We start from the raw sequence: 15,704 nt of genomic DNA on the forward strand, positions 1-15,704 counted from the left end.
CCCGTGCCGCCTACTTTATATTGTTCCACCTCCACCCAACCACCTTTGATGCTCCACACCCTTGCACCACCCCACAGCTGAGCCAACCTGGCTGCTCTCTCCTGGAGAGAGCAGCCCAGAAGTCATCCATTATGCTGTGTATCAGTGCCGCTGCACCCTGGATGCAGAACTCAGTTTGTCCTTCCTATATAAGCCCACCCCCAGGCTCTTATTGCCTAGTTTCACAGTAGTCTGGGGGCGGGCTTATACAGGAAGGACAAGCTGAGTGCAGCGGCGGTAGCTGTGATACACAGCGCCGCTGCTGATCCCCAGGGGTTGGGCAGCCAGCACATATATTACATACAACATTACAGGTATGTTTATAATTATAACTGCACCCCGCTACCCCCATTCTGTGTGTTGTCGGTGCTGCAGCCTACAGTCCTCCCTGCACAAGCTAGGGATGATACATGGTGGCATTACACCATCAAGTGTGGTTATGTGTAATATTATCTGTGATTCTATATTTCATTTACTGTATTTGATCTATGGGATGAACACATAAAACAATAGAATTTTAGTAGTAATCCAATCGGCAGCATTGACAACATGGAGAATGCAACAAAAACTACTATCATTATGGTAAATGTATCTTGCGGCTGAATCATACTTGCCTACATTTCTAATCTCCTCTCCGGGAGATGCCCGGAGAGGGGAATCAGGTGGGCGGCGATAGGGGAGGGGCTGAGCTAATTGCGTCATTAGGCCACATTCACTCGAAAGGGAAAAGTACGCGACTGGGCAATATACACGTTGGGGCGGAGCTAAAATTACGCAATTAGCATATAATCTCAGCATTAGGCTCCGCCCCCTCCACCAGGTCTACAATTTCACCATATTTATGTCCCCATTCTGCCCACTTCACTTGGAAGTGGGCAGAATGCGGGAGGAGTGCCCACTGTTCCGGGGCTGCGGGGGACTACCCGAGAAACCTGGTGTCTCCTGCAGAATCCGGGAGAGTAAGTCGGTATGGGCTGAATGTACACTGTGTGGTGGAGAGTGAGACAGCTAACTTTACTGCAAGTAAAATGTTATTTTAAAGTGTGAAATAAACGTTTACCCTTTTAAGTATACTAATAATTTCACTACTGTAGATAAGACTGAACAACCAACACTTTGGGACTCAACAATATGTACAGTATGTGAAACAATTTTACTACAACTGTTTTAGGTTTATGGTAGCAACTTCAGTATTTACGTACTTTATTCCTAAATCATGCATTCAGGAATCCACCTTTAGATATCCTGTGTTTGCACCCTTTGCGGACTGGTTTCTGTCCGAACTCGTACAAAATTGCTCAGAGCACTTTTGTGCGAGTTCGGGTCACTATAAATTGCGGCCACTGCTGCGATGACTTGCACCCACAACGGCATCGCAGCTAATTAGATTGAGCCCTTTGTTTGAAAGTGTATCTTACATTCATATGGTAGAACTTATATTTGTTAAAATTATCCCATTTATCTGTTACTCCTTTCTAACAAAAAAAAAAAAAAAAAACTTCACTAAGGGGTGGACTTTTTTGTTGAATTAATTCTTTTAATTTTCCTGCCCCCCAAAATGTGCTGCTTGAGAAACCCCATTATAGGCACACCCCTGAGCAGACAGGTAGGATTGCGTGCTTTTGTATTATTATAATTTTTAGGGTTAATATGAACATTCTTCTTTCCTTATTTCGTTTTCCTTTTGTCAGTTTCATAAACAGTTGCTCCCCTCAGGTTAAAAAAAAAAGGTTTTATGGGTCATTAAAATGTGATTAGCATCTCTCTGGAGAAGGGCTGAACAGCTTATCAGCTCTACTTTAATAGGGCTGTTAAAAAAGTTAGGATTGACAGATGAGCAGGGTGAGGCCCCTCCCTCTCCCTCAAGTAGCAGCGACAGGAAAGAAGGATATATTTGGTGAAATGAGCAGCCCCGGAGAACAACTGCCAATTTGCAGTTGGGAGAGACAGAGTGAGAGACACAGACAGAGGAGACTGGGACAAAGACAAAAAAATATTCAATCTCTCTGAAGAATCATTATAAAATCAACATTTATCTAAGAAATCTGAAAGGAACTTATTTCTTGTGGACTTCTTGTTATTTTATGTGCAAAGTATTTCTTGAAGGTTTTATTTTTCATTGCATAGAGCTCTCTTTTATATACTGTACTGTCAGCTGCACAACCAAGAAAGCAGAGTTACTGATCCAGTGCCAAGAAGGGAAATACATACTATATATTACAGTGTTTTATCTGTGAAAGGACATGTATTTTGTTTGTTCTTCAAATTAATGTTCAGCAGAAGTGTTGAGCAGCTGCCAATGAGGAGTGGATTGTGAGCAAATCATCAGATACTGTATTTTACCCTAAAGGTGGCTTTACGTTAAAAGGAAGATTTCAGCTACAGGTTGTGAATGTAGACACATATGAGGATGACTACTTATCAACACAGTGTCTGTGTCGTATTGTCCACCTGATGGGTCCTCACATCACTCATCATTACGGAGGAGGATCTACACTGATGGGTCTCTATGCTGCCAGATGTGGGCTGAAATGTCATCCTAAACCTTTAGACATTACAGGCTTTATAGTTGAGTAAGCTTTAATTACACTCTTTGGACTTTGGAAGAAATCCCCCTTGATCTTGTTATGTGTAAAAAGACCTGGTGGAGTTAAGTAGATTTATGCTCTATCTTGACCCTTTTTGTCTTGGCAAGTGCTTATCTACATAGGAGGATCTGCTTTCCACTTGCTATATCCCACTCAGCGTCTTCTCAAGGTACTTGGAGCTTTCTACAGCTCAGCTTTGTAAACTTTGAAGGATCTATTCTTCAGGCCATAATGAGGTGTTGCATATGGCTCCTTGTGGCCACAGTACTGTGCCAGCAACTTGCTATTCTCCGGGTCCTGGCAGCTAAAAAAGATCGTAAAAAGGGAAAAGACCCACACCAGTCCACTGATCCTTTTAATGTTACACTCTCCAACAGTGAGGAGGGACATGAACTTGACAAGGTATGTGAGTCACGCTAAGACACCTCACCACCTCTAACCTTCCACACAAGCCTGCTCCCATCAGTGTTCCACACCGCAGGTGTCAAATGGTTAATGTAATTGCTTGCCTGCCACAGGCTTCTTTGGTACTAAGGGGACCTCTAGCATAGTAGAGGTTCAGGAATAATAAAAATAATAATAATAATTAAAATGTGATAGAAGGTACTAGAAGATTCTGAGATGACCACACCAGTGGGACAGTAATGAAGCAATGGGTTGTGGGGGAGTGTCACATAATACTATCCTATTCAACCAGCTAGCTTTATTATCATTAACAGCTTTTACAGAACTTTAAAGGAGGTAAAATACCTTAGAGATAAGTAGAATATGGATAACATGATTGTAATACTGCCATGAACTAGGATCTCAGGAGATATGTTTGCATGTACATACTCGCACTATACGCACTATAGTTATTATAAAAAAGAGGGATAAAACGTAACGGCAGACATCAGCATCAGTCAAAATTTTATACCAAATAATCCTGCATAGGAGACCACAAATACTGTAGGTTGAACTCGATGGACAATTGTCTTTTTTCAACCTTAGATACTATGTTACTATGTTACATACTGACACTTTGAGCGTGTAAGATCCAGAACCACATTGTTAGTATTTGTTGTTTTAATACCATGTACTTTACTAACTTCTCTAGAGATCTGCTAATGATTGCCCTGCTACCCCTTATATGAGATGATGGCAGCCTATAACTCAGGGACGTGCGGTGAGCTAAATGGCTCAGGAGGCACTAGCTGGCCCCAGAGCTAGATTTACACACAATATATGAGCCAAAGGGTGCATCTGTGCATTATACACATGTGCAGCAGTATAAACTCCTGGAAATCTGGTGAGTTTTGATCAGAGAAGAACGGAAAAGATAGGCAGTGCCTCACCTGCCATAGACTTTTTACTCCAGAGTTTTGGCTCTAAAAATTATTAGAATAATGGAAAGGGGATATTTCTAATATATTCTTTGTATTTATCATATACTTTACACAGTTAAAACTCTGGCACAAATGTAAGTATGACAGGAAAGGCTCTGCCTCACCTGCCTCACCCCACCGCACGTCACTGCTATAACTTCAGCCTTTGGCTGGCCTGGCATGCTGAGTTTTGTAGTTCCACAGTAACTGAAGAGCCACAGTTGATTAACGTTTCTCTGTCAGGAACATATAGATATATAATGGCTCAGATAGTCCAGAAATTGGATTTGTTATACCCTGGTATGTGGAGATCCTAATGAACGTCCCTATAGCATTTAAAGCATTGGTGAAGGATATATGTTGTTGTCAGCTTAGTATAACAGATAGATGTGTCAAGTTCACTGCTGGAGTAGGTAAAACAAAACTATGTGACTAAACATCATTACTGTGTTCTGTCAGACAACAGAAGGACAGTTCAACAGAGAAGAGCTGTCTGTTAAGAGGTAGCTGGTCTGTGAAGATGGGCAATTTGGTGTAAAGGGAATATGATAATGAGAGTGAAGACTTGGTATGAAAGGGACGTATAACATGACGAGAGAGGTGTTTACGTTGTGGGAAGTGCAGGAATGTAGTGGAAATACTGGACTGAGACACCGGTGTGACAGAGATGTTTTAAATTGCAGTGGAACCCGAGAAATGTCATGCCAGCCTCAAGTGGGCAAAGTGTACACAAGACAGAGATGCTGAGGTTAGGACGCGAAGGACGCAGAAGAGAAAGAGAGATACGAGTTATAAGCTTTGGAATTAGAAGGCTGTACATATATTAGTAGTAGTATATACATATATTAGTAAGAGTGATGTCAAAAATTAACTGGTAGTTGTAGAAATTAAATAGCTGAGTATAGGAAGTACCGGTTAAGTACCTGAATGAAGGAAACAGAGACTGAGAATCATAGGAATACCAGGTACGTATTGTAATAATAAAAATAAGTAGCAATACAGTGGCAGATAGAGTATAAGAATGAGATGAGAGGAATAATTGCAATGACAGGTATCTACAAGGACTATTTGTGCTGAAACACACAGAAATGCAGTTTCAGCACATCTTTATCCAATATATGTTTCATTTGAAATAATTTTGATGTCTTTATTTTTATCTACAAACTTAGGGGTATATTTACTAAAGTGTGGGAGTTTTAGAAGTGGAGATGTTGCCCATAGCAATTAATCAGATTCTAGGTATTCTCTTCTAAACAGTGCTAGAAAAATGTTACGTAGATTCTCCACTTCTAAAAAGCTGTACTTTAGTAAATATACCCCTTAGTATGTAAGGAATGGCTTTAGTTGTGTTAGGTTGAGGACAGAGAAAGTAGCATACTAGTTAATACCCCTGTCAGACTTCCAGCTTTAAACACGGGTTATTGCACATGAGCGTGCATAACCCATCTTGCTGTGCGGTCTGAAAGGGCCCAGTTGGAATAATCCGGGTCGCCGGGTCAATGCAATCTGTTTCTCATTCACTCTGTGTCGACAGGCGGCCATTGGAGATCATGTGATCTCTAAGCGCCGCCCGCCGCTGACATCACCAACCCTGCAATATATCGGGTTGGGGACAGCGGCGGCGAGAGGCCTGAGGCAGGTCGCATCCAGGAAGCACCTGTGTCAGGCTCCCGGGTGCGACCCGCCTCAGGCGGTGTGAATGGGGTATTAGAGGAATAAGAGGGCAGCATATGAGCTATTCACTGCAGGCTATATACAGCATCCTCTCTCCTGTCTGTTCTGATTGTTTATTATCTTTTGAAATGTAATAAACAAAGGTTTAAAGGTGACAGGAAGCCTCAAAGTACAATCTGCATATTTATGAATAAATAGATGATATAATGAGAAGCAAAAGACTAAAAGACTAACCTGTAGTGTACCCTATATACCAGTGTTTATTACAGCACTGAAAAAATAAGGGCAAAATGTTGGCTTTGTGTAAGCCGGGATCCAGTCTTTAGGTCGACACTGTCTAGGTCGACCACTCTTGGTTGACAGTAAGTAGGTTGACATGGTTTCTAGGTCGACAGGGACTCTAGGTCGACATGACAAAAGGTTGTCATAGTTTTTCACATTTTTTTCTTCTTAATTTTTTTAACATTTTCACAATTTCCGATCCACGTGGACTACAATTGGGAACAGTAACCTGTGCCGTGCACAGCGAGGCACTTTGCCAGAAGCATGGCGACTGAACACGGTGCACTAATTGGGGTTCCCAGTCACTCTAACGACACCAAAAACATTTAAAAAACTCATGTCGACCTTTTTCACGTCGACCTAGTACATGTCGACCTAGAGTCCCTGTCAACCTAGAAACCATATCGACCTACTTACTGTCGACCAATAGTGGTCGACCTAGACACTGTCAACCTAAGTCTAGTCTATGTAACATACCACACCCGTGTAAGCCCATCCAAATGAATTCAATGATTGCCGTTGGACAATTAGTAACCCCATTTCTGATAATCAGTTTGCACTTGGACAAACCATGTTGCAATGCTTGGGGTGCACAGGCAACCTCCTGTCTGCTTTTGTATGGTTAGAGTGCACCACCCTCCAACATGAAATCTTCCTGCACATTTACATGTGCCTTCTGCAGTTCAACATTGTTTTTCTAAGGTGCACAACTGCACCTTCTAGCTGGATTGATTCCAAACTCTAAAGGAGGATCACTGTATCAGCAATGTGTTATGTGACGTCATTCTTGCATAAACACACAACCCATTTCTTCCTTACGCCGTAATACAAACAATTACAGTCTTCTGATTTCAATATTCTTGATAATCCAAATGTGCATGAATTCTGAGTGAAAAATGTTCTATGACAAAACCTGTCTCCTGGGAAGACCAGAATACAAGCATCCACTATTGCTTTTCTCTCAAGCACATTGGTAGCTTACAACCTGCAGGTGTCACTGTTGCTATTGCAATTACTCTAAGCGTTGCAGTAGATGTTTTAAACAGATAACAATGGGGGTCATTCTGAGTTGTTCGCTCGTTGCCAATTTTCGCTATACTGCGATTAGTTGCTTACTGAGCATGCGCAAGGTTCGCAGAGCGCATGCGCTTAGTTATTTTACACAAAAGTTAGGTATTTTACTCACGGTATAACGAGGCTTTTTCATCGTTCTGGTGATCGTAGTGTGATTGACAGGAAGTGGGTGTTTCTGGGCGGAAACTGGCCGTTTTCTGGGAGTGTGCGAAAAAACGCTGGCATTTCTAGGAAAAAAGCGGGAGTGTCTGAAGAAACGGGGGAGTGTCTGGGCGAACGCTGGGTGTGTTTGTGGCGTCAAACCAGGAACGAAACTGACTGAACTGATCGCAATGTAGGAGTAAGTCTCGAGCTACTCAGAAACTGCTAAGAAATTTCTATTCGCAATTCTGCTAATCTTTCGTTCGCAATTCTGCTATGCTAACACTCGCAGAGGGCGGCGGCTTAGCGTGTGCAATGCTGCTAAAAGCAGCTAGCGAGCGAACAACTCGTAATGAGGGCCAATATCACCAGGGACACCTTCTGTCCAGACTAGGCAAAACATTTCAGAAAGTGAAGGGTCAAATTCAGACTGATCCCTTACCACGGACGCAAATGTGGAGTTTTTGCATACAGTGCATAAGCACACGTGAATTTCTCCATGTTGGTGTATGTCTGTTCTATTCTGAGTTGTATGGAACTTGGCTTGATCTGTCTTTCTGTGAAATTGGGTGTTTTAGGGTAGGAATTAGGGGGCGACTATGCGATCGCATGCAACAGCACTGAATTGCAGGAGTGACAAGAGCATGTATCAAACGCTCTGTGCAAATGAGTTGTGTGTGCAGGGAAGGGAATACTGTGTCAGATGGATCTCTTGCACCCAGCACAGGGCAGATGGAGGTGCCCATACTAATGATGCCGTTTACGATAGTTGGTGTAATATCAATGAGTGACACAGCTTCCTATTGCAGATGTACGGACCCCCGTATTAGCATAAGCTGCTAAATCTGGCTTCTGTACCATTGTGTATCAGCCCAAAAATGTCTATAACCTGATTGATGTATTTTCCTTTTTCCAGCCATATAATTGCCTGTTTTATCCTTAAGAGAAAAAACTCATTGATCAAAAGGATTTTGAAAAAGTAAACCCCATAATTTTATAGTTTTGTACAGTGTCCCATTCCAGTAATAGCTAATTGTGAGAATAACACATGCAATCATATTTCCTTTCACATAAATGAATGCCAGTCACCCGCATTAATTTATGTGATCATTTTACTTCTGGATGTGAAACAGGCTGCGCAACTGTGCATGTGAGACCACCTGGCTGGTCATGTGTGAGTTGTGATAGGCCAGGGGCGCATCTAGAGAGGAGGGGACCTGTGTGCAGACTACGTCTGGCCCCCTCTTATCTTGCCGGCAGCGCTGTATACTCTGGTCACTAGGGCATACCTCCCAACACTTATCTTACATAAAGAGGGACCTTTATGCGCGTCGAAGCCGTACCCGTCCGAAAAGGGGGCGTGCCCTCTGAAAAAAGGGGCATGGCTTTGCAGCAATGCCACGGCCGCTTGCCACGCCTCCCGTTTTCGTCACTGAGGGGGCATGCCCAGCGCTGTTTGAGCTGCTGGCATGCCCTCTCTCCCTTTGTCTCCTGTAAATAGACACTGTGCGCATGCGCACAGCATACTTCCTACCTGTCCCAATTTTCGTGGACAGTCCCGTTTTTTTGGCACTGTCCCGCTGTCCCACCCACGGGTTGTATTATCCAGTTGGGAGGCTCCTGTCACTGCTGCCAGCGGTGAATAGACGCTATACACACAGCGTTTATTCACAGGTGACAGAGGGAGAGGGGGCATGCCAGCAGCTCACCGTGCGCTGGGCATGACCCCTCAGTGACGTCAAAAGGTGCGTGACTCGCTATCGCGGCTCTGCTGCAAGGCCACCCCCCCTTTTGTATAGGCCACGCCCCTTGTCTCTTTGGAGTTTCAAAAAGTTGGGTGGTATGGCACAGCATATATTCTCCGCTGTAGTGAGCAGTGACTGACAGAGCCTCCCAACTGCCCCCTCCCCACAGCGGGACACTGCTGCCCACAGGTGGGACAGCGGGACAGTCCCAAAAGAACGGAACTGTCCCGCGCAAATTGGGACAGTTGGGAGGTATGCACTAGGGGCCCCTAGCACTGTCTAGTGCGCATGCGCAGATCTCTGGGAAAATTGTGCAGTGGCCATTTTCCCAGTGATTTCCATAGTTTGCATGCGCGAAACGGCAGAAAAATGGCCGCTGCTCCATTTTCCTGATGATTTCTTCAGCACTGGTGCTGCCAACATAGTAAGCATTGAAAAAAATGGGTGCAGGGTGTGCGGTGTGGGTCCCCCTGGACCCCGGGGGCCCGTGTGTACCGCACATACTTTACTCATTATATATGCACCAGTGCATTAGGCTTTACAAACAGCTAGTGCCCACTGGAGAGCAATCACAAGCTCCTTCTCCAGCAGGGCTGATATATTGAGGTTACCAGGCTAATTCCATCTTAAGATGGCGTTCGCTAACTCAGGCAGGTTCTGAATAGCTTCTCGGAGCTTGTTACATGCTATCACCTTAGAAAATTATGGGAAGGCCCCTGCGAGGACTGGATTTTAAACCTACCAGTAAATCTTTTTCTCGTAGTCCGTAGAGGATGCTGGGGACTCCGTAAGGACCATGGGGATAGAAGGGCTCCGCAGGAGACATGGGCACTTTAAGAAAGACTTTAGCTCTGGTGTGCACTGGCTCCTCCCTCTATGCCCCTCCTCCAGACCTCAGTTAGAGTAACTGTGCCCAGAGGAGACGGACAGTACGAGGAAAGGATTTTTGTTAAACCAAGGGCAAGATTCATACCAGCCACACCAATCACACCGTATAACTTGTGATATACTATCCAGTTAACAGTATGAAAACGACATCGCATCAGTCCAAGACCGATGAAACTATAACATAACCCTTATGTAAGCAATAACTATATACAAGTCTTGCAGAAGTAGTCCGCACCTGGGACGGGCGCCCAGCATCCTCTACAGACTACGTGAAAAAGATTCACAGGTAGGTTTAAAATCTTATTTTCTCTAACGTCCTAGAGGATGCTGGGGACTCCGTAAGGACCATGGGGATTATACCAAAGCTCCCAAACGGGCGGGAGAGTGCGGATGACTCTGCAGCACCAATTGAGCAAACAGGAGGTCCTCCTCAGCCAGGGTATCAAACTTATAGAACTTTGCAAAGGAGTTTGAACCCGACCAAGTAGTAGCTCGGCACAGCTGTAGCGCCGAGACCCCTCTGGCAGCCGCCCAAGAAGAGCCCACCTTCCTAGTGGAATGGGCCTTGACCGATTTAGGTAACGGCAATCCCGCCGTAGAATGCGCCTGCTGAATCGTGTTACAGATCCAGCGAGCAATAGTCTACTTTGAAGCAGGGGCACCAATCTTGTTGGCTGCATACAGGACAAACAGTGCTTCTGCTTTTCTGACTGTAGCCGATCTGGCCACATAAATTTTCAAAGCCCTGACCACAATAAGGGACTCGGGATCCTCCAAGTCACGCGTAGCCACAGGCACCACAATAGTTCATATGAAAGGATGAAACAACTTTTGGCAGGAATTGAGGACGGGTCCGCAATTCCGCTCTATCCATATGGAAAACCAGATAGGGGCTTTTATGTGATAAAGCCGCTAATTCCGCCACTCGCCTAGCCGAAGCCAAGGCTAATAACATGACCACCTTCCAAGTGAGATTTTTCAACTCCACCGTTTTAAGCAGTTCAAACCAGTGTGACTTAATGAAACTTAACACCACGTTAAGGTCCCAAGGCGTCACCGGAGGTACAAAAGGAGGCTGAATATGCAGTACTCCCTTCACAAAAGTTTGTACTTCAGGGAGAGAGGCCAATTCCTTTTAAAAGAAAATGGATAAGGCCGAAATCTGAACCTTAATAGATCCTAATTTCAGGCTGAAATTTACTCCAGTTTGCAGGAAGTGAAGGAAACGGCCTAGATGGAATTCTTCTGTAGGAGCATTCCTGGCCTCACACCAAGAAACATATTTTCGCCATATACAGTGATAATGTTTAGATGTCATGTCCTTCCTAGCCTTTATTAGCGTAGGAATGACCTCATCCGGAATACCCCTATACGCTAGGATCCGGCATTCAACCGCCATGCCGTCCAACTCAGCCGCGGTAAGTCTTGGAATAGACATGGCCCCTGTTGCAACAGGTCCTGTCTTAGAGGAAGAGGCCACGGATCTTCTGTGAGCATTTCCTGCAGATCTGGATACCACGTCCTTCGTGGCCAATCTGGAACAATGAGGATTATTCTCACTCCTCTCCCTCCTACCATTCTCAACACCTTGGGTATGAGAGGAAGCGGGGGAAATACATAGACCGACTGGAACACCCACGGTGTCACTAGGGCATCTACAGCTACTGCCTGAGGGTCTCTTGAGCTGGTGCAATACCTCTGTAGCTTCTTGTTGAGGCGGGACGCCATCGTGTCTATCTGTGGCAGTTCCCACTGACTTGCAATCTGTGCGAAGGCTTCCTAAAGAAGTCCTCTCTTGGATGCAGGTCATGTTTGCTGAGGAAGTCTGCTTCTCAGTTGTCCACTCCCGGAATGAACTGCTGAAAATGCGCTTACATGATTTTCCGCCCAGCGGAGAATCCTGGTGGCTTCTGCCATTTCCACTCTGCGCTTTGTGCCGCCTTGGCGGTTTATATGAGCCATTGTGGTGATGTTGTCTGACTGGATCAGAACCGGTAGGTTGTGAAGCAATGTTTCCGCTTACCGAAGGGCGTTGTATATGGCCCTCAGCTCCAGGATGTTGATTTGAATACAAGTTTTTTCGACTTGACCCAAAGACCTTGGAAGTTTCTTCCCTGTGTGACTGCTCCCCCACCTCGGAGGCTCGCGTCCGTGGCTACAAGAATCCAGTCCTGGATGGCGAACCTGCAACCCTGTAGACGGTGAGCACTCTGCAGCCACCATAGGAGAGACAACCTGGCCCTAGGGGACAGGGTGATTAACTGATGCATCTATAGATGTGATCCGGACCACTTGTCCCGTAGATCCCATTGGAAAGTCCTCGCATGGAACCTGCCGAAGGTAATGGCCCCGTAAGATGCCACCATCTTTCCCAGGACCCGAGTGCAGTGATGCACTGACTCCTGTTTTGGCTTTAATAGGTTTTTTACCAGAGTCATTAGTTCCTGGGCCTTCTCTATCAGAAGATAAACCCATTTCTGGTCCGTATTCAGAATCATACCCAAGAAGGGCAGACGAGTCATAGGAACCAACTGTGACTTCGGGATATTGAGAATCCAGCCGAATTGCTGTGACACCTTCAGCGAAAGTGACACGCTGTTCAACAACTGCTCTGTTGATCTTATCTTATTAGGAGATCGTCCAAGTATGGGCTGATAGTGACTCCTTGCTTGCGTAGGAGCACCATCATTTCCGCCAATTACTCTGGAATTGGTAATGACAATACTGTACCGTAATTCTCAGGTACGCCTGATGGGGTGGATAAATGGGAACATGAAGGTATGCAGCCTTTATGTCTAGATACACCATAAAATCCCCCCCCTTCCAGGCTGGTGATGATCGCTCTGAGCAATTCCACCTTGAATTTGAACCTTTTCAAGTATAGGTTCAGAGATTTTAATTTTAAAATAGGTCTGACCGAACCGTCCGGTTTCTGGACTACAGCCAAGGTTGAGTAATATCCCCTTCCTTGTTGAAGGAGGGGAACCTTGAGCACCACCTGTTGGAGATATAATGTGTGAATTGTATTTAATATTATCTCCCTCTTTGGGGTAGAAGCCGGTAGGGCCGATAAGGAAAACCGGCGAGGAGGCACCTCTTCGAATTCCAGCTTGTAACCCTGAGAAACAATTTCTATTGCCCAGGGAACCACCTGTGAGTGAACTCAGATGTGGCGGACTCCCTTAGCGGAGCCCCAGCATCATGCAGTGGATTTAGTAGAGGCCGGGGAGGACTTCTGTTCCTGGGAACTAGCTGTGCCCTGCTTCCTTACCTCTGGTAAGAAAGGACGCTCCTCGTACTTTCTTGTTTTTCTGCGACTGAAAGGACTGCATTTGATAATGTCGTGCTTTCTTAGGCTGTGAGGGAATATAAGGCAAAAGATCAGATTTACCAGCTATAGCTGTGGAGACCAGGTCCGAGAGCCCTTCTCCACACAATTCCTCACCCTTGTAAGGTAAAACCTCCATATGCATCTTTAAGTCGGCATCACCTGTCCATTGCATGTTCCACAGGACACGTCTAGCAGAAATCGACATAGCGTTAACTCTAGAACCCAGTAGACCAATGTCTCTTTGAGCATGTCTTATATATAAGACAGCATCTTTTATATATCCTAGGGTCAATAACATGGTATCCTTATCTAGGGTTTCAATCTCCGCTGATAAGGTATCTGTCCATGCTGCTACAGCGCTATAAACCCCTGCCGACACAATCGCCGGTCTGAGTAGTGTACCAGAATGTGTGTAAATGGACTTCAAAGTACTTTTCTGCATGCTATCTGCAGGATCCCTGAGGGTAGCTGTATCTTGGTATGTCAGTGCTACCTTTTGGGTAAACGTGTCAGCGCCTTGTCCACCCTAGGGGAGGATTCCCATCGTATCCTGGTCCTAGCAGGGAAAAGATACGCCATGAGAATTCTTTTGGGAAACTGCAGTTTCTTGTCTCGAGATTCCCGCCCTTTTTCACAATTCATTTGGTTCATGAGAGGGGGGAAATGTTATCTCAGCTTTCTTCCCCTTAAACATGTGTACCCTCGTGTCAGGGACAGATGGGTCATCAGTGATATGCAAAACATCTTTTATTACAATAATCATTAGAGATGAGCGGGTTCGGTTCCTCGGAATCCGAACCCCCCCGAACTTCACCCATTTTACACGGGTCCGAGGCATACTCGGATTCTCCCGTATGGCTCGGTTAACCCGAGCGCGCCCGAATGTCATCATCCCGCTGTCGGATTTTCGCGAGATTCGGATTCTATATAAGGAGCCGCGCGTCGCCGCCATTTTTCACTCGTGCATTGGAAATGATAGTGAGAGGACGTGGCTGGCGTCCTCTCACTTTGTTTCAGGGGGCTGCATATCTTTATTCTGGGGACCAGCAGTATTATAGGAGGAGTACAGTGCAGAGTTTTGCTGACCAGTGACCACCAGTATTATACGTTGTCTGCCTGAAAAACGCTCCATATCTGTGCTCAGTGTGCTGCATATATCTGTGCTCACACTGCTTTATTGTGGGGACTGGGGAGTGGGACCAACAGTATTATATAGGAGGAGTACAGTGCAGAGTTTTGCTGACCAGTGACCACCAGTATTATACGTTCTCTGCCTGAAAAACGCTCCATATCTGTGCTCAGTGTGCTGCATATATCTGTGCTCACACTGCTTTATTGTGGGGACTGGGGACCAGCAGTATTATATAGGAGGAGTACAGTGCAGAGTTTTGCTGACCAGTGACCACCAGTATACGTTGTCTGCCTGAAAAATGCTCCATATCTGTGCTCAGTGTGCTGCATATATCTGTGCTCACACTGCTTTATTGTGGGGACCGGGGACCAGCAGTATTATATAGGAGGAGTACAGTGCAGAGTTTTGCTGACCAGTGACCACCAGTATTATACGTTCTCTGCCTGAAAAACGCTCCATATATGTGCTCAGTGTGCTGCATATATCTGTGCTCACACTGCTTTATTGTGGGGACTGGGGACCAGCAGTATTATATAGGAGGAGTACAGTGCAGAGTTTTGCTGACCAGTGACCACCAGTATTATACGTTCTCTGCCTGAAAAACGCTCCATATCTGTGCTGCATTGTAGTATATAGTAGGAGTACAGTGCATAATTTTGCTGACCACCAGTATATAATATATAGGAGTACGGTACAGAAGGCCACTGCTCTACCTACCTCTGTGTCGCCAAGTATACTATCCATCTATACCTGTGGTGCATTTCAGTTTTGCACAGTTTGCTGACCACCAGTATATAATATATAGCAGTACGGTACAGTAGGCCACTGCTCTACCTACCTCTGTGTCGTCAAGTATACTATCCATCCATACCTGTGGTGCATTTAAGTTTTGCAGTTTGCTGACCACCAGTATATAATATATAGCAGTACGGTACAGTAGGCCACTGCTCTACCTACCTCTGTGTCATCAAGTATACTATCCATCCATACCTGTGGTGCATTTCAGTTGTGCGCAGTATATATAGTAGTAAGCCATTGCTATTGATACTGGCATATAATTCCACACATTAAAAAATGGAGAACAAAAATGTGGAGGGTAAAATAGGGAAAGATCAAGATCCACTTCCACCTCGTGCTGAAGCTGCTGCCACTAGTCATGGCCGAGACGATGAAATGCCATCAATGTCGTCTGCCAAGGCCGATGCCGAATGTCATAGTAGAGAGCATGTAAAATCCAAAACATAAAAGTTCAGTAAAATGACCCAAAAATCTAAATTAAAAGCGTCTGAGGAGAAGCGTAAACTTGCCAATATGCCATTTACGACACGGAGTGGCAAGGAACGGCTGAGGCCCTGGCCTAAGTTCATCGCTAGTGGTTCAGCTTCACATGAGGATGGAAGCACTCATCCTCTCGCTAGAAAAATGAAAAGACTTAAGCTGGCAAAA

The 15,704-nt window shown here is 45.2% G+C and overlaps 1 protein-coding gene across 1 annotated transcript in view; it reads left to right on the plus strand.

Moving 5' to 3' along the window:
• The first annotated feature begins 1,949 nt into the window (after window positions 1–1,949).
• The window catches only part of C1QTNF12 (C1q and TNF related 12), a 198,462-nt gene continuing 184,707 nt past the window's right edge, over window positions 1,950–15,704 (plus strand). Inside the window, exon 1 of the mRNA XM_063943040.1 lies at window positions 1,950–3,029. Within this exon, the coding sequence (XP_063799110.1) occupies window positions 2,859–3,029 (171 nt within the window). The 5' untranslated portion in view covers window positions 1,950–2,858. The remainder of the gene's footprint in view (window positions 3,030–15,704) is intronic.

Source organism: Pseudophryne corroboree, chromosome 10 (assembly GCF_028390025.1).
Source record: "Pseudophryne corroboree isolate aPseCor3 chromosome 10, aPseCor3.hap2, whole genome shotgun sequence".
Taxonomy (NCBI): domain Eukaryota; kingdom Metazoa; phylum Chordata; class Amphibia; order Anura; family Myobatrachidae; genus Pseudophryne; species Pseudophryne corroboree.